At 45.2% G+C, this 21,677-nt stretch overlaps 1 protein-coding gene across 1 annotated transcript; it reads left to right on the top strand.

The window, feature by feature from the left end:
- Positions 1-1,224: 1,224 nt before the first annotated feature.
- GPR173 (G protein-coupled receptor 173) lies at positions 1,225-20,293 on the top strand. Its single transcript, XM_090264782.1, has 2 exons — positions 1,225-1,441; positions 18,810-20,293. Exon 2 carries the CDS (start codon positions 18,900-18,902, stop codon positions 20,019-20,021), a length of 1,122 nt encoding a protein of 373 aa, XP_090120908.1. The 5' UTR covers positions 1,225-1,441; positions 18,810-18,899; the 3' UTR covers positions 20,022-20,293.
- Positions 20,294-21,677: the final 1,384 nt, after the last annotated feature.

Raw genomic sequence — 21,677 nt, 5'->3', positions numbered from 1 at the left:
TCTAAATAAGGTTATCTACCCCACCTCTCAGAGCTCTAAGCATCCCTCCTATCCCAAAGCTTTTGAAAAACTTCCACAGGACCTTTCTGCCCCACCCCAACCCCACAGCCCCCATCTCTGTCTCCTCTGCACTTGCAGCCCCTGTGAGTTCCTCTCCCAGAGAGCAGCTTCTTGGCCACCTCTCCCCATGCATGCCTCTCTCGAGCATCTCAGAAAAACCTGAGTTTGACTTCCCCGGCCAGCTATTGTCCTGGCACCACAGCCCCCGTGCCAGCATCCCCACCCAGTCGGCCAACCAGCCAGCCGGCAGCTCCCCAGTCTCACCAGCAACCCTTCCCCGCCCCGCCCCGCCCCAGGGAGAACCGGGCTGGCGGCTGGGAGTCTCCCTGCCTGCTCAGCCTCCCTCCTTTCCTCCCTCTCCCTCTAAGCCTCCCTCCCTCCTCCCTCCCTCCTCCCTCCTCCGCCCGCCCCTGAGGCAGGGACCGTGCAAATCGAGGAGAGGGGGGACGGACAGTCAGGATGGGGTCCAGCTTAGAGCCCTGGGCTCCCCGCTGATGCTCTATCCAGGCTGAGTGCCCCAGCATCTTGGGACTGGATTTGTGTGAGCTGGGGTGGTTCCTATGGCAGGAGGGTCCCTCCGGCACACCCGTGGTGCCCCCATTTTGCATCAGGACCCCCCCTCGGATGCTCCGAGCCACCTTCTTCAACCCGGATCTAAAACCTGGGACACAGCTATCAGGCCAGCCTCTGTCTCCACCCCACCCCCTCTTTCTGGCGTCCATCCCCTCCCCAACACCACCTCTGCTGCTGCCTCTGGCTTGGACCTGCACCTCTTCCCCATCCTCGCCAGGCCTAGGGAGCGGAGTGAGCCTGGATGAGAGCCCCCTCAAACTGGGGCTCTCCCAGGCCATAGCCTGAGTGCTCCCAGGGAGGAGCCCCGGACCCTGAGCATCTGCTAGAGGCTTGGCAGAGGCCCCGCGGGGGCCGTGTCTTCTGAGGACAAAAGGCGGCGGCCAGCAGGCAGACAGGGGGGGCGGGGGGAGGGACCGGCAGCCAGGCGAGCAGACGGGTAGCAGGGGCTAGCGCTGGCCCCCCTCCCAGCTTGGCGGTGGCATGAAGATGAGGGTGGGAGTGTGTAGTGGGGGAAGCACCTGCCCAGACCCCCACCTGCCATCTAGCTGGGCACCCTAAGGCTGTGTGCTGCCCATCTGGTGTTCCCCAACACCCCCACCCCTGCCCAGTGCACCCCTCCCGTGCCTGCTTCCCCTGATGTCTGCGATTTAGACCAGCCCAGCTGTATCCACGGCAACAGAAGCAGGAGTGTCACTGGCGGCCAGATCACTGAGGGTCCCACAATGTGGCCTGCGCTGTGATTTATCCTCGGTGAGACAGCTCTAGCCCCTTCCCTGGATTCCAAGACCACCCTGCTGAGAGAGCCCAGGTAAGTAGTCAGCAGCCCTCCACCAAGGATGGGGGTTGGGACTTCTCTTCTGTCTTCCTATACAGACTTCAGAGTCTCCGTCACTGCCATGCTCTCTTTCTCTGTCAGTCTCTTACTGTTTCTCTTTCCGCTTCATCACAAGGGCTGCTTGGACACCCATGCCCGGAGAGTCTTCTAGCCATCCTCACCTTTCCCAACCCCAAATGTCCCATGAGAAGGGGAACCACCACCTGTTTCCCCTGTACAGGGTCTGTTTGCATCATTATGGTTGCATTTGGGCAAGAGGCTGTGTTAGTATTTCCTTGTGTGCTATCTGTGGAAGGCATGCCTGGGAGCCTGTCGTGTTCTCCTCACAATGCCTGCACCCTGGACAGGCTCGGCCTCCTGCAGCTGCCTCCTCTCACTCTCCCTCTCCCTCCTCTTCCACTCTCCTCCAGTTTCCTTGGCTTGCATGCAGGGTGTGTGTGTCCGTCTGTCTCTGCGTGTGTGTGACCAGGCCGGTGGATAGACATGACAGAGAAGCTGCTCCCAGACCAGACCACCCTCCACTCCTCCTTTCCTTCTTCCCTCCTTCTCTCCCTTCTTTCCTTCCCTCCCTCCCCTGTCTTTCCCCACAGGTAGCAGACTTTTGCTCACTCACCACTGAAGATATTGCTGTGATTTCAGGATAGGGGAAGGAGGCCACTGTAGGGCTAAAAGGAAGGTGAGGTGGGGGTGGGGAACATCTCCAGGCCCTAGGCTGCCTGATGGCTCTGTGGAGACAAGGACCACACCACAGATCAGCCTGCAGAGACCAGACACAACATGGTTATCTGCACAGTGTGGACCCCACAGCTATCACAAGGCTGTCTATCTGTGTTTCAGACACCCACGTTGTGTCTGGGACCCCCAGATCTTACAGCCTGTGCACAGTGGTCAGTGATCTATGTCTGCAGGGGCAAAGAAAGCCTGGTACGTGGAGAACATGGATTCTCCAGGGACACTGCCCCCAACTACTAGCTCTGCAACTTTAGTGAAAGTGGGCCACTTACTAAACCTCAGTTTTCCCACCTGTCAAAGAGACTGGTGACCCTTCCATCCTGGGTATGTGTAGTGACTAAATGAGTTGGTGCATGGAAATAAAGGATGTGTATAGAAGTCGCCCTGAAACAATGCCAGCAAAGCTCATGACCAATATCGCTGCTGATTATTCATGATTAATATTGTTATTGATTATTTGTGGGAGGGACTGACCCCTCTTCTCCAGGGTCTTGGCAGAGATCTGGGGAGGGCAGCAGGTAGGCAAATAGGGAAGGTGAGTAGTGGAGTGGAGGCAGGATCAGCTCTGTGTTATAACTGCTCATTTGCAGGGAATGATACATGGTGGCTGTGGGCAGAGCCTCCTGCCCCCACCCGACTCCAGGCTTCTTTCCTTGCGTTTGCCCCTGTCACCCTGTCTGTTCATAAACATACACACAGACTTGAGGCCCCCCCCACCCCAATTTAGCAGATGCCTGGATTGCAGCCTGCAGCATTCCTGGCCCTGGCGATATATGCGTCTCCCTGTTGAGGGGAGACTTGGCAAGAGTTTGACCTGTGGTCAGTGGCTGGCAGGGCCTGTAGACAAGGCTGAAGCTTCTGAGATAGCAGGGCTTTGGGTAGAGCTGAGGTGTGGCCCATACAGGAGCCAGACCTGTGAGGAATGGGTTCCAGGGAGTTGCTAAACTAGTGGCTGAGCTGGGGAAACACTAGGGTCTGCTGGCTGGTTTCTAGGTGTGGAGATGTGGTGAAACGCTGGGTAATGAATGGGTTAGTGGCTGGAGAAGCATCCTCAAACCTGGGAAGGAGGAGGATGGAAAAGACAGAGGTCCAAAAAACCACCTATGCGGAGACAAGGAGGGGTGGGACTTCGGGGTATGGAGTAGACTCTTCTGAAGAAGTATTTGGTGCAAGAGGGAAAGACCCAGCCTGTGGTCCAGAGGCATCTGGCCCTCAGCATGGGTGTGTATGTGCAACCGAAAGCATGTGACTGTGTGTGTAGTCTGTTTGTGTTTGTGTGTCGGATCATGAGCACTGTGGATGTGTATGAGTCTGTGTGTCAACAGGCTATGTGATAGTGTGTACAAGTGTGTGGGTGTTTCGGTAGGATTCTATGTGTGTATGGGGGAGTGGGTATGACTTTGCATGTCTGTGCGGGTGAACAAATGGGCATATTTGATTCTGAGTCTTGAGTGAGGGTGTGTTTCTCTGAGCTGATAGGCCTGTTGAATGTCTGCTTGTGTGTGTGTGTGGTATCAATTTGTCTTTCATTGTGCGTGTGTGGTTGTAGGTGTGTAAGTGTGAGGATTTCAGAATGCCTGGTATGCATGTCCAATTAGGTGAATGCCTACTTGTATCTGATTGTGTACATCTGTGTGTGCCCATGTGTGCATATGAGTATAGGTGCATCTGAATGATGTTTGTGAGTGTAAGAGCCTGTGTGTGTGTGTCCATGAGTGTATGACAGGGTATGTGTGTGAACATGCTTCTGTGTGTGTGTGTGTGTGTCATGTATATGTATGAGTAATCCTGTGTGTGAATGTCCATGTGGATTCTCCAGCATTTCTAATTATGTGTATGTCTGTGTGTGTATGTTTGAGTACATTTTGTTTGTAGACAGACCTATGGGTTCACATCTGATTGGGGAAATGTTAGTGTAGGTGGCCACACTAGTAGAAAGAGAACTAATTGTGTGGGTAAGGAAGAGTGTGTAAATACATGTTTGTGCATAAAATATATTTTTGGATATGCCTACATGTGCACATTTGATTATGTATATGAGCAGGGCTTGGGGAGTACATGTTTCTATATATATATATGCACAAAAGGCTGTGTGTATAGGTGAATGGATGCATTTGTGTATATGTCTAATTTTTTGTGTACACTGCTATGTGTGAGTGCATGTCTGATTGTGGCATGCATGAATAACTACATTCCGTAATATTTGGGTGGACATGTCTCATGTGTTTTGTTTGAATTTTAAGTGTGAGTGTGGATATGTGAGTGACTGAATGTATATATTGTGTATATGCTGGTATGTGTGAACATCTGCCTGTGTGTGCATTTGAGTGAACATGTCTGTGTGTTTTCTGTGTGTTCACACACATCTAAGTGTGTGTATGTGAATATGCCTGTGTGTACCTGTGTGAATGTACCAGTTTGTACAGTTCTAATTATTTGCATATGTGTGCTGTGTTTGTATACCATTGTTTGTTCTGGAATGTATGTTGTGCAACAGTGTATGTCCATGCCACTATTGGCCTATAATTGTGTTTGTGTATGTGTATGAGGCTGTCTTTGCATATGAGTGTCAATGATGAGTGTTATCAACTCTTGTGTGGATGTACAAGTATGTGAGGATATGTGACTGTTCTTCCATGTGTGCATGTGTGTAAACATACCTTTGTGTCCAAGTATAAATTAATCTTCTTTTATTTGCATACCTCTCATGTGGGTGTACGAACATGGGAGAACATACATGGTTGTGCACATTCGTGATTGTGTGAGTGTTTTTAAGTACATTTATGTCTCCATGTCTGATTGTGTACATAGAATAATGAATGCTGTACAAGTCTATGTGCACATGAATATGCTACAGGTGTACATATTCAGTTGTATGTATAAGTCTGTGTGTTAGAATGTCTGTATATGAATACATAATCTCATTGACAAGCATGTACACATCTGGGTGTTTATATGTGTGAGTACACCCATGTGTGAATGTGTGAGGATATGCTTATATGTTCATGTCTGAGTGTGTGTGTGTATACGTTTGGGAGCTCACTTCTGTGTGTCATGTTTGTTCATTGTCTCATTGGCTGTGATACAGAGTCTGTCTATCTGTGGGCATGTATAGATATGCTTGTATGTACCCCTGTATTTGTGAGTGAATGTGTGTCCTTGATGGGCATTATTATGTCATCCATGCATGTATATCTGTGTTGGAAAGTAAATGGATGTGTACATATGAGATCAAGTGCGGTGTGAGTGTGCATTGCTGTAAGTGTATCTATGTGTAAGGATGAGAGTGGTATTTGTGCATGTCCGTCTCTAATGGTATGTGTGTGTGAGAAAGAGATAGTTGCCTTGAGCCTGTGCATATAGTCTGTATCACTAAGGGGGTGATAAGGGAAGATACTTATAAGTCTGTGTGGTGCTCTGTGTATCACAGCATGTATTTGTGTACATGTCTGAGAGTCAGTGGCACCCTGTCAGACCATATCTGGTTCTAACTATGTAGACATCCTACAGGATGGCAAGCTGTAACACCGGAGCAATCCATGACCCCCTTCTGAGTCCTCTCTGGCCTTGAGTACGTGCTGGGTTTTGAGGGTGGTCTCAGGATAATTCTTGTTATCATTCACACTCAAGAAGTAGAAGCAAATCATGACTGATATCCTACTAGGGAAGGGGGTCTGTGACCTCTTTAGAAGAAGATTTCTTGAAACACAGACCTCTTTCCTCATCACCCCACCATCAAAGGCCCAGGACAAAATGGCACTGTATGATGTCTGGGGTTGTAAATTATTTTCTCAGTGAGGACCCAAATTATGCTACTTGGGGAGAAATCTAGATGTGAATATGTATGTATAAGTGAAGGTATATCTGGATAGAGCAGGAAAAGAGAAGGAGAGTGAGAGAAAAAGTATCTTGATTGTGTGTATGTAAGACAGAGCCTTGGTGTTTCTGGGTAGGATGCATATGTGAGACATTTGGATATACAGGTATACTCCACTTTACAAAAGTTCTCATTAAGCCATTTCCCTTTAACAGAAGAACTACATTAGTAAGGTAATGGCTTTTTAAAATAAAAGCAAAGTGACATAACAGAAACTTTCAGAAAGCAGGGGTTACTCTTCACTTCACACTATTTTGGCTTACGAAAGGTTTCATAGGAATGCTCTACCTTAGGATAGCGGGGAAACCTATATTTGGAAAGGATGGGTGTGAATGTGAATGTATGTAAATGGTGTGTTTGTGAAGTAGTACTATGACAGCATCAGCCTTTTTGGGTGGAGGATGGTATGAATAAGATATTGGGTGTGGATGGGTGGGAATATGTATGAGGATGTATATATTGGTGTAGTATGTGAGCATGGGTGTATCTGGATGATGCAAGAGAGTAGGGGGTATCTGGATGTTGTGTATATTGGATAATGTGGATGTATCTGTGTTGTCTGTGTAAGAGAGGGTGTGGGTGTTTCTGGGTAGAGTATTTGTATGAGAGAGTATGGGTGTATTGGTGTGGGGGGGGGCATTCAAGTGTGAGCCTATCTGGATGGTGCGTAGGTGGGTGAGAGCATAAGTGCATCTAGGCAATGGAAGTGTATGATGGAGCATACCTAGATGGTGTGTGTGTGTCAGAAAGGGAATTGTGGCACACCTTGGTGAGGGTGGGGGTGTATATAATTCGAGGGTACTGTGGATAGTGTGTGGAGGTGTATTGAGAGAGTACTCATATGGTGTATCTGTATTGTGTGTATGGACTGTGAGTATCCTAGATAATGGTGATTAAGAGAGAAAGAGGATCTGGATGTGTGTATGTGGAAGAGAGAGTAGGTGCTTCTGAATGTGGTGAGGGTATGAGAGCACAGATGCATCTGGTGGAATGAGTGTGTAAGTGTATGTGGATGATGGGGTGTGTTTGGGTTTAATTGGGTTGGGAGTGAGTGTGAGTGTATTGGAGTATGAGTGGGTGTATCTTGGATGATGTGTGTGCAAGGTGTGTATGTATCTGGATGGTGCGTGGGGTACATCTGGGCTGTGTGTGACAGTATGTGCATGTGTTCTGGGTGGAATGTGTTTTAATGTGAGTGTATCTGGATGATGGATGGTTGAGAGCACAGGTGTATTTGGGTGGCAGAGTATATGCTAAGGTATATCTGGATGGTGTGTCGTGAGAGCTTTGGGTTTGTATCTGGGTATGTATGCACTTGGGTACGTATTTGAGTGTGTGTATAACTGGATGGAGTGTGCAAAAGAGAGTTTGGAGGCATGTCTGGGTGGTAAGTGTGTGTTTGGAGTGTGAGTGCATCCAGGTGGTGTGGAGGGGTTGAGAGCATTGGATGTTCCTGGGCAGTGGAGTGACTGGGGAGATGCAGCTTGGTGGCATGTGTGAGAGTTGGGTATATCTCAGTGGGATGTGTGTGTGAATGCAGATGTATCTAGATGGTAGTGGAGTGTATCTAGACGATGTGTGTGTGAGTGAGTGTATCTAAATGATCCATATAGGATGAATCTGGATGGTGTATGTATGAGAGGGTGGATGGATCTGGGTGGGGCCATGTGACTGGAGCTATGTTTGGGGTGTGTGTGTGAGAGAGAGAGACAGACAGACAGACAGACAGACAGGGACAGACAGAGAAAAAGAAAAAGAGAAAGTGTGGGTGTACATAGATAGGATTTGTGTGTGAGTGGGTGTGTCTGGGTTATATGTAGGTGGGTATCTGTGTGTGGATGTATTTGGGTTAGGAATTTGTTAGTGTGAGTATCTGGGTGGGGTGTGTGTAAGTGTAGTGTCATTTTGGGTATGATATTGTGTGTGAGAGAGACTGTAGGTGTGCTTGGGTCGGATATGAGGGCTCTGGGTTGGAGGGGTGAGTTTGTATCTTAATGTTGTATGTAAGAGTGTTGTTGCACTGAGTTGGGAGTCACATAAGTGTGGCTACATCTGGATGGAGTGCCTCTAATTGTAGGTGTATTGAGGTGTGTGTGTATGAGGATGGGTGTGTTTAGATGTGGTGCATGTGAGAGAGTGTGGCTGTATCAGCATTGAATATGTGTGTGAAAGCAGGTATATCTGAATAGTGTGCATGAGAAAGAGAACGTGCACCTATCTGGGTTGGGTGTATGAGCATGGGTTTATCTAAGTAGGATGTGTGGGGTTCTATGTGGATGGTGTATGACAAAGAGGTAGGATTATCTGGGTCTATACGAAAGACAGAACGTATAGGTGAATCTGTGCAGGGTGTGTGAGTATGAGTGTATCTAGTTGGGGGTGTGTGCACATGAGCATATCTGGTTAGTGTGTATGAGTGTGTTTGGTGTATTTGGGTGGGGAATGCATCTGAGAATGCGGGTGTATCTGTATGTGAGTGCGAACTTATCTGGGTGGCATGTAGGTGGTGTAGCCGGGTCTTTTATGGTTTGACTGTGAGTGTGTGTATGAATAGATATGTATAAATTTTCCTATGGCATATATACCTCTGCTAGAGTGTTTGTGAGCACATCCATGTGTATGTGCATATGTGTGTATGGCTGTACCTGCGTATGTCAGTACATGGCTTGTGTATGTATGTGGTTGTGCTAAAATGGTGTGTATCTGTATATGTGCACAAGGCAAATGTGTTTCTACATGCGAGTAAGTTGGATCTGCGAGGTCTCTGGAGCCAGACTCTGGGTTTAAATCCTAGTTCTGCCATTTATTAGCTGCGTTCTTTGCTCAAGTCACCTAACCTCAATTAAGCTCCAGTTTCTTATTTTTACATAAGGGTAATAATACAACCTATCTCAAAGGGTGAGGATTGGATGAGTTAATATTTGAAAAGTGCTTAGGACAATACTTGGCTCATAATGAGTCTTCTGTGCCATATAAGGTGTTATCCAGAGCTATAATTATTACATGTGCTGATGTGTAAGTAACTTTGTGTTCACCTGCAAATGTGAATGGGGTTGTTTCCATGTGCATATTTGCTACATCTGTATTCATGTAAATGTATGACAGAATGAGCAGGTCCCATGTGTATGTGAAAGTATGTTTGTACATAAAACTTGGTCTGTACTTTTATGTGTTCCCAGTGTGTTTATAAAACCGTGGATGTATTAGGAAGGAAGTGTGTGTGTAGGAGGTTGATGGAGGGGGTTTGGTCCTGAGTGTGTATTTCCCAATGCACTGACATCTGGGTGTATGAGTGCACACTCCTGTATCTGTGGTAGTATCATGTCCATGTGAGTGTGGGTGTTCCCTGCATTGCTGGTATGGCTACATATATGTGTGTGTACATGTGTAAGAGTATGTTTTTATCTGAAGATCTAAACAGGTTTGTAGTGGTCAGGAGGGAAATGTGTGCTTGGGAATCTCTGTTGTGAGTGTGTATAAATGTCAGAATGTTGGTATCTATGTTTATATGTGATGATGTGGGTGGATATGTGTGTAAAAAAATTTGTGCTTATCTGGTCATGTACTAGGATATGTGTATCTGTGTTGTGTGACTGTATGTGTAGGTGTGAAAGGGTGAGTGCATCGGAGGGTTTGTGTCTGTTTGTGTTTATGAGCATTGGTGGCTATGTGGATGTAAATGCATGAGTGTGCACTGCTCCACATGCCTACCTGCTTGTGTATGTATAGCAGTGAGCCTGAGCGATGTGCCTGTATGTGCAAGCATGTCTGTACTATGTGTATATATGCCAGGGCAGGTTTACATACTGTGTGTATATGCATGTGTGGGAGGGCAGGGTTTGGGTTTTAATCTCTTAGTGTAAGAGCCTAGGGTGGGAGAAGGCCTGGATCTGTAGAATGTAAACAGGACTTACTTGTGTCTGAATGTCAGTTCTGTGCATTCAGATTGTGTCTGACACCGTGTAGGTCCATACAATTTGGTCTGCAGGTATATGTGTCTGCAAGTGTCCATGTGAATGGTGAATGTGTCTGCCTAGGCGTGTATTTCTGTAGAAGGGCACCTATTTTTGTGTTTCGTATAGCTGTGTAATTGCTGGTAGGCGGGCACCTACACACATGCCTGTTTCTATGTAGAAGATGAGTGTGTATGTATGAGCACTTGGTTGCACTTATCAGCTGATGTAAGTCTGAATGGGAATGCAAATTTGAACCTCCATGTATATATGTGCCTATGTGCACGTATCTGTCTGTGTATGCTAGTGTGTCTATGCAATGTGACTAGATGTGAATCTGTTAGGGCACTCATAACCCAGCACACAGAGAATGTGAAATATGTGTGTGGCACACTGGAGTAAACTGAAAAGGATTTAGAGGCACTGGAGTTTGATGAAAAGAAATTTTTAAATTTTCTTTATATTCTACAAATTGGTAAGAAAAACAAAAGTGCAAAGTTTTAGGAGAATTATAAAATTTATATATAACGTTCAAATGAAAATTTTTTCATAACACACGTGAGCTGACTTCTGGAACGCTAACCTTTTTACTCCCTCATGCAAATCGGTAATGGTCAACATCAATGCCCACTTCTTCTAAGACTTTGGTCATGACTGCCTTGATTTATTTTATGCTCATTTAATTCATTTATGATCGTTTTCATCATGATTTGGTAAATCATTTGGTGCTGAGCATAGAACTTCTACATCAAGCTACTGTGTTTCTTCATTTAAAAAAACAACAACAAATGAATCAATATTGGGTTGGCCAAAAAGTTCTTTGTTTTTTTTCCATAAGATGGCTCTAGTAGTGCTTAGCTGTCTTTAACTTCTATTCAAAACAATTTTGTTACGCTGTATTGTGACTGCTGTCCTATCAGTGTGCATTTTTCAAAAACCATCAAAATTGGTGAATTTTTGTGTAGCCATTTTAATATTGGAGATGGAAGAGAATATGCAACATTTTTGGCATATTATGCTTTATTATTTCAGGAAAGGTAAAAACACAGCTGAAACACACAAAAAGATTTGTGCAGTGTGCGGAGAAGGTACAGTGACTGAGCAAACATGTCAAAAGTGGTTTGTAAAGTTTCCTGCTGGAGATTCCTCGCCGGACAATGCTCCATGATCGGGTAGACCAGTTGAAGTTGATAGTAATCAAATCGAGACATTCATTGAAAACAATCAATGTTATACCATGTGGGAGATAGCCGGCATACTAAAAATATCCAAATCAATAAAGTAATTGGTGAAAATGAAAACTGTGCCTTTTATTTCACGGAGAAAAACCATATGGACTTTTGGGCCAATTCAATAACTATTAGTTTTGAATGGAAACAAGCTTCCATTGTGGCCTGCCACTTCTTGATCTTGGAAGGCATGTTGTTGAAGGTATGATCATTCCATGGAGGATGCTCAGGCACAGTTTTCGCCAGTGTCCTCAATAATTAGCTTGAATGTATTGAATGTAGCTTCATAGTTCTGCAGGTCAGCTAAGCTTACCTCAAAAGCATGAGCTTTGGAGTAATCAAGTACCATTCGGGTTTCTCTGAAGCACCAGATGCAGTTTCTAGTGTTGAATATGGCTAGTGCTTCCACACCATACCAACTTTTCTAAAGAAATGGAATAACTGTTCATGTCTCTCCTTTTTACCTCCCTTTTATAACTCACTTGTTCTTGCCATGGCCAAGCGGAGACCCAGGTTTTATGCTGAAAATAGCTGCATGGGCTCCTCTATGTCTTGGTAGTCACCATTAACAGGAAACTGCTTGCATAAGTAGGTGGCAGCAAATGGTCAAAGAGTATTTTTTTAAATTGGTTAAAACTCCTTTCTCATCAATAAGCAGAACTTGGATAATTCATAATCTTTGAATTTTGTGTTTCAAAGGTGAGATCCTTCTTTAAATATAATACCTTTTTCTTTTCTTTCAGTCAAATGTGATGTTTAAATTTCTTGTAACAAATGCTCATGCATTTTGAATCCAACAGAAAATTTCCATTTTGAATATTTCAAAATAATGATGGTTTTCCCCTAAGTACATGCACACATTGCTCTACTCATCTTAATGAGTCTTTATTTAGTACTCAACTTCTAATGCCAACTAAACACCACCCAGGGAGCCATACTTGACCTCTTTTTTTTTTTTAAGTTGAAGTTTGGCTTTGAATCCATAAACCTTGTCAGTACTGTATACCCTTACATATTTTTGAGTGTCTTTAAAAATCTTATGCAATTTTATTCATGTGCTCAAAGAAGCATTTGTTGAAACCAGTAAGCATCAGATCTGCAAAGTGAAAATCTTTCACAAAGAAATGCTGAAATTTTTCTTTAAGCTCATAAATCTTTTACAAAATCTTTACACTCTTAGGTTTAAAACAATAGAGAAGGGTGTACTGATCCCAATGCTTCACAGAAAACTGACATGTGGGTGGGTAGAGTTTTGAATTTAATTAAATTCACCTAGGATCATTTACTGTGCAGATTGGAGCTACCGACAAGCTTTTACAAGGTAAGGGCTCCTCAGTGAATGAATCCTGGTATTTTTCAGAACAAATTCCAGATGTAAACCTCCTGCCATCACAACAGCAGCATCAGTCCACAGACTTATGCAGAGTTTCCACATTGTTTCAAAATATTCATGTATCACTTTGAATATTTCAATCTTAGTTTATTCTGGTGCTTCCTGCATTTATTTTCAGGACTTCTGACTAATGCTAGGAACCAAGCAAGTTAATTAACATTCAGAGATGCATCAATATAAAAGGAAAACTCTTTGATTCAACAGTGTCCTGGGTTAATATTATCTTGATGTCCTCTGACGTGTTCACACTGTCTCCTAATAGCCCTAATTGAAAGTGGCTCCTTTCCTATTCTTTTTACCTCATTGGTTTCAAATATAGTGTGGACAATTTCCTGGCAGACAGCTAACATGTGAGATCTTACTGGGAGGGGCATCTTAGCTTTACTTGTTAATTGTGCATCCCTGTCAAGAGCTGGTTGAACTCTATCTAAGAATGTTCTAACACATCTCATAAATGAGCCTGGTTTCTTAATTTGCATTTCCAGTTGCTTTAAAGAGTCCAAATCTTTCTTTGTGTGATAGTGTTCTGTGGTCAGTTGACCAACATAGCCTACTAGAAAATGAAGTTTCTTTTGATAACTCTCCCACACAAATTAGATATTTAGGCTGAGCAAGAAAGGATTAATTAGGCAGCTAAATCTAAATTTGAAACGATCTTCATTAAATTGCCTAAATTAGGATCATCTTGGATTTTTTTGGACAGGAAACTACTGTTTGTCTTGTGAGCTTCCTGATTTTCCAGCTTTAATAAAAAAATCTATCATGATGGGGAACTATCTTAAAAAGTAAATATATTTGAGTGTAAGGTATTGAAGAGGTCAGCAGACCTTTGTGACTTCTGAAAAGTTTCTCAATAAACAAATTTTAGGTCTTCTGCATTCTTAAGAAAGCAACACTCTGAAACAGCCATAAAAGCCTAGCTTTCCCTTTAATTAACCAATTGAATTTAACTACAGTCAGGTTTCATTCATTTATTGCCAAGTATTTTTACCTAAGAACAAAATATAATGATTAATTATGAAATCCCACCAAGAATCAGACTTGGCTAATTGTTAGTATTAAAAGACAATAGCAAATAAATTAATAAATAATTAAGAAATAATAAAATTACATTATTGTAATGTTTTAAAGTGTTCTTTTAGAAACACTGAAATGCTTATGTATGAAATGGTATAATAGATATGCTTCAGAATATTCTAGAAGTGGGGGAAGTATGTGAGGTTATAGGTGAAATAAGACCCTATGAGTTTATCACTAGTGAATCTAGGCAATAGATGCACTGAAATTCATTACAGAATCCTTTCTACTTTTTTTCTATTTCAAATGTTCTAGAAGAAAGTTTCTTTTATAAAGAAGCAACAATCAAGGAAATTAATAAACTAATTACATTCCTCTAAGGAACACTTAATACCATATAATAGTAATAACAGCAACAATCATACAACCTTTCTATTTCTGTAAGAAAAAAAGTTGTGGAAAAATAAGAATGACATCAAATTCAAAGAAAAACAAACATTGTACACTTATAGGGAAGACCAAAAACAAACTTCACTGATGATGAATGAGTGGCAGTCAAAATAATAATCAGGAAGAGACCCAGACATTTATAACCTCTCTTCACATGGCCTCCTAGAGCCCCATCTTGCTCTGGCCTCCTGCTGTGGCAGGTGTCCACCAGCTGTGCAGCTTTGCTAATGTTTCCACCTGTGTGTGCAGGCTTTGGCTGGTCTGTACCCATGTACGGGGCTGTCTCAGTGTACACCTGTTGCAGGATGTGTATACCATGTAAGTGTATCTGTGTGTTGTGAACAAATCTGTGTGTACACGTCTGTGAGTGTGTCTGATACATGGGCAGCTTTTCTCTGTGTGTCTGTGTAGCAGGGTTCAAGTGCATGTGAGCATGCTGGCCTATTTAAGTGACTTTGAATCTGAGTGTTAATGTGTGTAACAGTGTTTGTATGTGTGATGATATAGGTATGCCACTGTTTATATACACATGCTGTAAGAGTTTGTCTGAATATGTGAGAGGATGTGAATAATCAGGTATAATGAAAAAAAGGGGATATATGAATCTATGTGTGAGTAACAGTGAGGAGGTTTGCAAGTGTGTATCTGTCAGGATTTGAGAGTTTGCAAGTATGTGTGTGTGTTAGGGGAGTTATAATTGTGGGTTTATGAACTATTGCACATGTATATGTATGAGTGTGTCTGACTGTGTATATAATTCTTAGTCCTCTTATACCCAACACCCTCTTTTTATATAACATATTTTGTAATGCCCCTTTACTATCTGGACACAAAGTTATTAAATAGTATCACCTCTCTGCACATATAATTTCAAAAGAAAATCCATATACATAGTATTTTATACAAGCTACATTGTATTCACTCTTACAGAGAAATAAGAAATAAAAAGAAAGTGATTTATAAGAAAATAACTTGTATTTCAGATCTAAATGCTTGGCCATGACACTTCCCAGGAGATTAAATGAAGTAATTAGAGTCATGTAACAGAATTAGTAAACATGAGTTAAGGAGAGGGGAAAAGTCAGAAGCTGCCTCTTGCAGGAAGTGCACAAAATGACAGGCAAAGGTCTAAGGCTGAAATTTTTCTGAAATAGTGAACAGTTCAAAGAAAGTGCTCCACAAAACAGTGTACAGGCTCCTGTGGACTTAACATAACAGCCACATTCCTGGATATTTCAGGGTACAGTAAGTCCTCACTTAATGTCGTCAATAGGTTCTTGAAACTGCCAAAGTGATGTATAACAAAACCAGTTTTACAATAGGCTAATTAATACAAACAAGGGTTAAGTTCCTACAGTATATCATCAAAGTTATAACCAAACAACATTGAATAAAATGTTATCAAGGACCTACTGTACATTAAAAGCAGGAGGGAAATTGTGTTTGTGAAATAGAGGTCGATTTTAGGTTCAATTCATTACAAGTCCAAAGTCCTAGGGAATGCAGGACATACGTTGGCTGTGTGGGACTGCCCCGCACATCACTGGATGGCCAGTATCCTTACCCTGGACCCATAAATGTTAGAAAGACATCCTGCACCCCAGCATTGTGACAATCAAAAATGCACCTACAAATTTCCAAAATGTCCCATAGGGGGCAGTAACACCTTTATTGAGGATGAAGCACTGGCATTCAGGCAGGGTATACTGTACTTGTGTGACTGAGGCAGCATACACAGTATACCCTGTGTGTGTGTGTGTGTATGTGTGTGTGTGTGCTCACACAACACACACTGTCCCTATGTGTGAGCTGGTTGCAGTCCATGGGTACCATTGCAGTAGGCTGTGTGTCTGTGTGTGTATAGGTATCTGTATCTGTGTCTAAGGGTGTCTGTGGCTGCTAGCCTGTGCTCAGAAGAATCCTCCTCTCTTATTTATACAATTTCCCCAGCTTTCCAGGCAACACCAGGGTTTTGTTTATTTGCTGCAATTGTTTTTTTCTTTTGTTTTAGCGTTTGTTTTTATTTTCACTGAGACTCTGGACTACACACATTATGCACCTTCTTGGTCTTAGTGTGTCTCTCTGTCTCCTTCTAGCTCTTTGTTTCTCCCTTTCTCTGCCTCTGTCTCCACCCCTAACCCCTGTCTCGATTTCTCTATGTCTTTCTCTCCTTCCTAGTATTATCCCTCCCCTTCTATCTATCTACCTCAATATCTGCCTGTTTCTCCCCGTCTCCCTCTGTCTCTTTTTCTCTCCCTTCTCTGTCTCTTCCACTCTCTCCATTTCTCTTTTTTCTCACTTTCTTTTTCTCTTCTTCCCCTTTCTGTCTATTTCCATCTCTTTCCTTCTCTGCAAAGCTGTCTCCCCTTTTTATGTCTCTGTCTCTCTCCCCGCCCCTACTCTATTTCTGTCTCTCTGCTCCGATTTCTTTCTTTTCTTATCACTCTGTGTGTCTTTTTGACTCTTTCTTACATTCAATTTCTCTCTGTCTCTATAACTGTCACCTCTGCTGCCTGTAAAGGGTAAAGAGAGAGAGAGAGAGAGAGAGAGAGTGTGTGTGTGCGTGCACGTGCATGCGTGCAGACACATTTACACATACCCAGCTGTCTGTGGACTGGTCCACAGTTCTGTACGAGCTATAAGGCCTTGAGGGCCAGCTGAAAGGTGCCTATCAACCCCACTTCTCCTGAGTACCTGTTCCAGCACCTTCTTGTGGCCTGCTGGCACTGACTCTGAGAATTCAGGGTGCCATGAAAAAGGCCTTACCCCAGGTGGTTGAGGCAAGCCAGTTTGGATTGAGCTGGAAAACAGTGCAGAGAGGAGAATTTCCTGGGACAGAGGCAGTTAGAAAGACAGCCACTCAAGCCCTGCCCCCCGCCCCCACCTCAAGCCCATCCCAGCCCTAACCATAGGGAGAGGCAAGCAATAAAGCAAATTTAAAAGTAAATCAATACAGTGCATTAAAAGATAAATTCTAGGAAAAAAATAAAGCACGGCAAACAGTATGGGTGTGCTATTATTTCTCACCTGGATTACTGCAGGAGCCTCCTAAGTAGTCTCCCCACTTCCACATTTCTCCCCAAGGTAGATACTCCTCACAGCAGCAAATGGGATCCTGTTCAGTCTTGAGTTACATCACATCTCGCCTCTGCTCATAACCCCTCCCATGGCTTCCATCTCACTCATAGTAAAAGTCAGAGTCCTTAGCATGGCCTACATGATCTGGCCGTGCCACTTTCTAACCTCACCTCCCACTACTTTCCTCTCTCTGTTTCACCCACAGTGGCCTCTTTGCACTTCTTCAAACACACCATGTGGGGTCCCACCTCAGGGCCTTTGCTCTGGCTGTTCTCTCTTGTTAGACTTCTTTTCCTCTAGGTGCCCACATGACTAACTGTCCCACCTCCTTCAGGTCATTGCTCAGATGATACCTCCATGAAGCCTTCCCTGTCCACCCTGTCTAAAATCGCATCTCCTCCACCCTTAACTTCCTATCCTCCTTTTTTCCTTTTTTATTTTTAGGAATTTATCATCATCTGACATACTATACTTCACCTATGTATCATCTGTTATCTAGAATGTCACCTCCACAAGAGCAGGGATTTTGTCTGGTTTACAGCTGTAACCCCAGTGCCTGGCACAGTACATACTCAGTAAATGGTTTTTCAATGAGTGCATACACACAAGCATACCTACATCTTTATATTCACACACTCTCCACCTCACTTAAAATAAAAACCAAAGTCGTTGTCATGGCCCACAGCCCTACATGACCTGGCCAGGGACATCTCTGTGACCTTACGTTCTACCAGTCTCCCTCACCTGTCCTATTCCCACCACACTGGTTTTCCCATTGTTCCTTGAGCAGGCTAAGCACATTTCTGCTCATGAATAAAGAAACTTAATGAATGACTACCAGTATTAACAAAAAAACATGAAATAGAATAGAAACTAATGGGGGTGCATTAGACATAGACTCAGTACTATTCTGTGAAACTTTTGATTCATCTGTGTTGCATGTGTGTGTGTGTACCAGGTTGTGATGTAAAATCTTACTGTGGGTGGTAGTCAAAAACATTTGAAGAACAAAACCTTAAGGCTTTACACAGAGGGAAAAGAACCACACCAACATCCCTGCCCCACAGACCCACCAAGGTGGGAAACAGGTAACCAAGGACATCTAGAGATATGATGTGTGCTCACTCAGCGAGGAGGGGGTAGACGTAACATTGGGCCAGGGCAGGGCCTGATACCAGTCAGAAAGTAAGTAGGGGGCCTGGGAGGGTGGACTTCATAGACACACTAACACTGCCCTTTCTGTTTCTTCCTCACTTTTTAAAATTTCCATCTGTTTTCCCCTGTCTCTTTTTCTTGTTTTTCTTTCTCTCCTTCCCCTGTCCCCCCGCTCCCTCTCTCCTCCTCTCTCCTATCTCTTTCCCTCTCTCTCCTTCTTTCCCCTTTCCTTGTTTCTCTGCTTCTGTCTTTTTCTTATCTCTTCTTACTCTTTTCCATCCCTGCCATTTCTGTCTCAATTTTTAACTCATTTATATCTTTGTCACCATTTTCTATCTCTTTGGTCTATCCTTTCTCACTTTGTCTCTGTGCCTCTGTGTGCTTTTTCTCTCTGCCTCTCTCTTGCCCTCATCTCTCTGTCTCTATGTCTGTGTCTCCCCCATCCCCCTATTTGCAGGTGCGGCCCAGCAGAACAACTGATGGAGTCCCCCATCCAGTACCGGACTGGCTGACTCCATAGTGTTGGGAGCAGCCCCTACCCCTCATTATGGCCAACACTACTGGAGAGCCCGAGGAGGTGAGCGGTACACTGTCCCTGCCATCAGCATCGGCTTACGTAAAACTGGTGCTGCTGGGACTGATCATGTGCGTGAGCCTGGCAGGCAACGCCATCTTGTCACTGCTGGTGCTCAAGGAGCGTGCCCTGCACAAGGCTCCTTACTACTTTCTGCTGGACCTGTGCCTGGCCGATGGCATCCGCTCTGCCGTCTGCTTCCCCTTTGTACTGGCTTCTGTGCGCCACGGCTCCTCATGGACTTTCAGTGCGCTCAGCTGCAAGATTGTGGCCTTTATGGCTGTGCTCTTTTGCTTCCATGCGGCCTTCATGCTGTTCTGCATCAGCGTCACCCGCTACATGGCCATCGCCCACCACCGCTTCTACGCCAAACGCATGACACTCTGGACATGTGCAGCTGTCATCTGCATGGCCTGGACCCTGTCTGTGGCCATGGCCTTCCCACCCGTCTTTGATGTGGGCACCTACAAGTTTATCCGTGAGGAGGACCAGTGCATCTTTGAGCATCGCTACTTCAAGGCCAATGACACACTGGGTTTCATGCTTATGTTGGCTGTGCTCATGGCAGCCACACACGCTGTCTATGGCAAACTGCTCCTCTTTGAGTATCGTCACCGCAAGATGAAGCCAGTGCAGATGGTGCCAGCCATCAGCCAGAACTGGACATTCCATGGTCCTGGAGCCACTGGCCAGGCTGCTGCCAACTGGATCGCTGGCTTTGGCCGTGGGCCCATGCCACCAACCCTGCTGGGTATACGGCAGAATGGGCACGCAGCCAGCCGGCGGCTGCTGGGCATGGACGAGGTCAAGGGTGAAAAGCAGCTGGGCCGCATGTTCTACGCGATCACACTGCTCTTCCTGCTCCTCTGGTCACCTTACATCGTCGCCTGCTACTGGCGAGTATTTGTTAAAGCCTGCGCTGTGCCCCACCGCTACCTGGCCACCGCCGTTTGGATGAGCTTTGCCCAGGCTGCTGTCAACCCGATCGTCTGCTTCCTGCTCAACAAGGACCTCAAGAAGTGCCTGAGGACTCACGCCCCCTGCTGGGGCACAGGAGGTGCCCCGGCTCCCAGAGAACCCTACTGTGTCATGTGAAGCAGGCTGGTAGGCAGACAGACAGGGAAAAGGTCATGGCTACCATGATGGGGCCAACAGAAAGGGAGGGGTAGGATCCCATACAGGAGCCTTTCTTTCTGAGCTCCAGCTCCAGCCCCTCAAACCACCCAGAATCTAGGCACCTTTGTCAACACCTCCCCAGCGGTGGGGGACTTGGAAAGAGGTGTTTCTAGTTCTAGGGCCTGTCTCTGCTGCCTCTTTTTCCACTTCTACAATCAATCAAAATCTCTCTCTTTCTCTCTCTCTCTCTCTCTCTCTCTCCCTCTCCCTCTCCCTCTCCCTCTCCCTCTCCCTCTCCCTCTCCCTCTCCCTCTCTCTCTCTCTCTCTCTCTCTCTCTCTCTCTCTCTCTCTCTCTCTCTCTCTCTCTCTCCCTCTCTCTCTCTCTCTCTCCCTCCAATTCAGAAAAACAAAACAAAATTGAAAATGCAGGTTTTTCTACTAACAGCTGAGGAGTCAGGCTTTCTTGCTTTAATGTTTCTCCTGACATTGTCCAGAATGGGGAAATTTATCCTGTAAAATAGACTTCCAGAGCTCTTCTGGTCCCCTCTGCTCCCATGCACCCTCCCCTTCCAAGTCCTTTAGCAAGGCCTGGATGTTTAGGGAGAAATTGATCTTTTGACAAGAGGGACCAAAGGGGGTGCAGGGTCTCCAGGGAGCAGGGATGTTTAATTGCTATGTTGTGTGCAATGTTGTTTTAGGCTAACCCTGGTCCCAAGCCTGGCATCCTCTTGCTTCCTAATATGTCCAGACATCCCAAGTGTTTTTTGAGCATCTGTTTGAGAAACCAGGAGGGGAGAGAGAAGGGCCCTCAGCATGGGCCCAGGCTAGGTGAAGAGCATGATGTGAACTGCACACCTGGAACTGAAGATATGTGAGCTTGGCTGTATTCTCTAGAGCTGCCTCCTGGGTCCCCAGGCCCCAACTCTTCTTTCTGAGGATGGAAATCCACTCCAGGCCCACTAGGGCTGATGTGGTTACCATATAGGCAGGAGCAGCCCCCCAGGGAAGTGTAGGGAGAGAACTGAACTCCCCAAAGTAGCTGGATCCCAGAGCCTGGTGTCAGAGCAGAATTCAAACCCAGTATTGTCTCCTGAGTTCACACTCCTCTCCCAAAGATGAAAATTCTTTTGGGGGCCTTGGTATCTCATAGTGGATAAGCTCCAAGGTACTGTGGATTTGAGTCCATTCCTATCTGACCTCTTTATGTCCTCCTTCAGCCTCAGGGGCCTCAAGCCCTTCTGTGGTAACCCTTGGTCTTCTGGGCCCTCAGGTCCTGACTTTCCTCCTTCCACCCTTACTTCCTCCCTAAGTGGAACAGACTGTAGCCAGATTCCCCAGGTGGGTGGTCCCAAGCTTCCCTCCCAGGGCAGAGTCCACTCTGGGATCATACCAAGGCCTGTTCTTGTGGACTGAGGAGTCAAGCTGGCACTCCTTTGCCAGGTCTTTCCCAGGTTCTCTGTCCCCTTCTCATTTCCTGGGGGTGGGAGAGACCTGTATTTATCCACCCTCCTTTCCCTTGCCTATTGCAACCCTTGTCCTAAGCTCCTGCCCTACCCCACCACGGCCCCAGAACTGGGGAAGCCTTGATCCCCAGGAGAATGGGGAGAGCACTCTAGGCAAGAGAGACATTAATG

The sequence above is a fragment of the Furipterus horrens genome, unplaced genomic scaffold (genome assembly GCF_987537825.1).
Source record: "Furipterus horrens unplaced genomic scaffold, mFurHor1.1.pri manual_scaffold_17, whole genome shotgun sequence".
In the NCBI taxonomy this organism is placed as follows: Eukaryota; Metazoa; Chordata; class Mammalia; order Chiroptera; family Furipteridae; genus Furipterus; species Furipterus horrens.
This window is presented reverse-complemented; position numbering and strand designations above follow the sequence as displayed.

Bases quoted from the DNA above. Each gene is read 5' to 3' on its own strand.
- GPR173 (XM_090264782.1), top strand. From the start codon at position 18,900: ATGGCCAACACTACTGGAGAGCCCGAGGAGGTGAGCGGTACACTGTCC.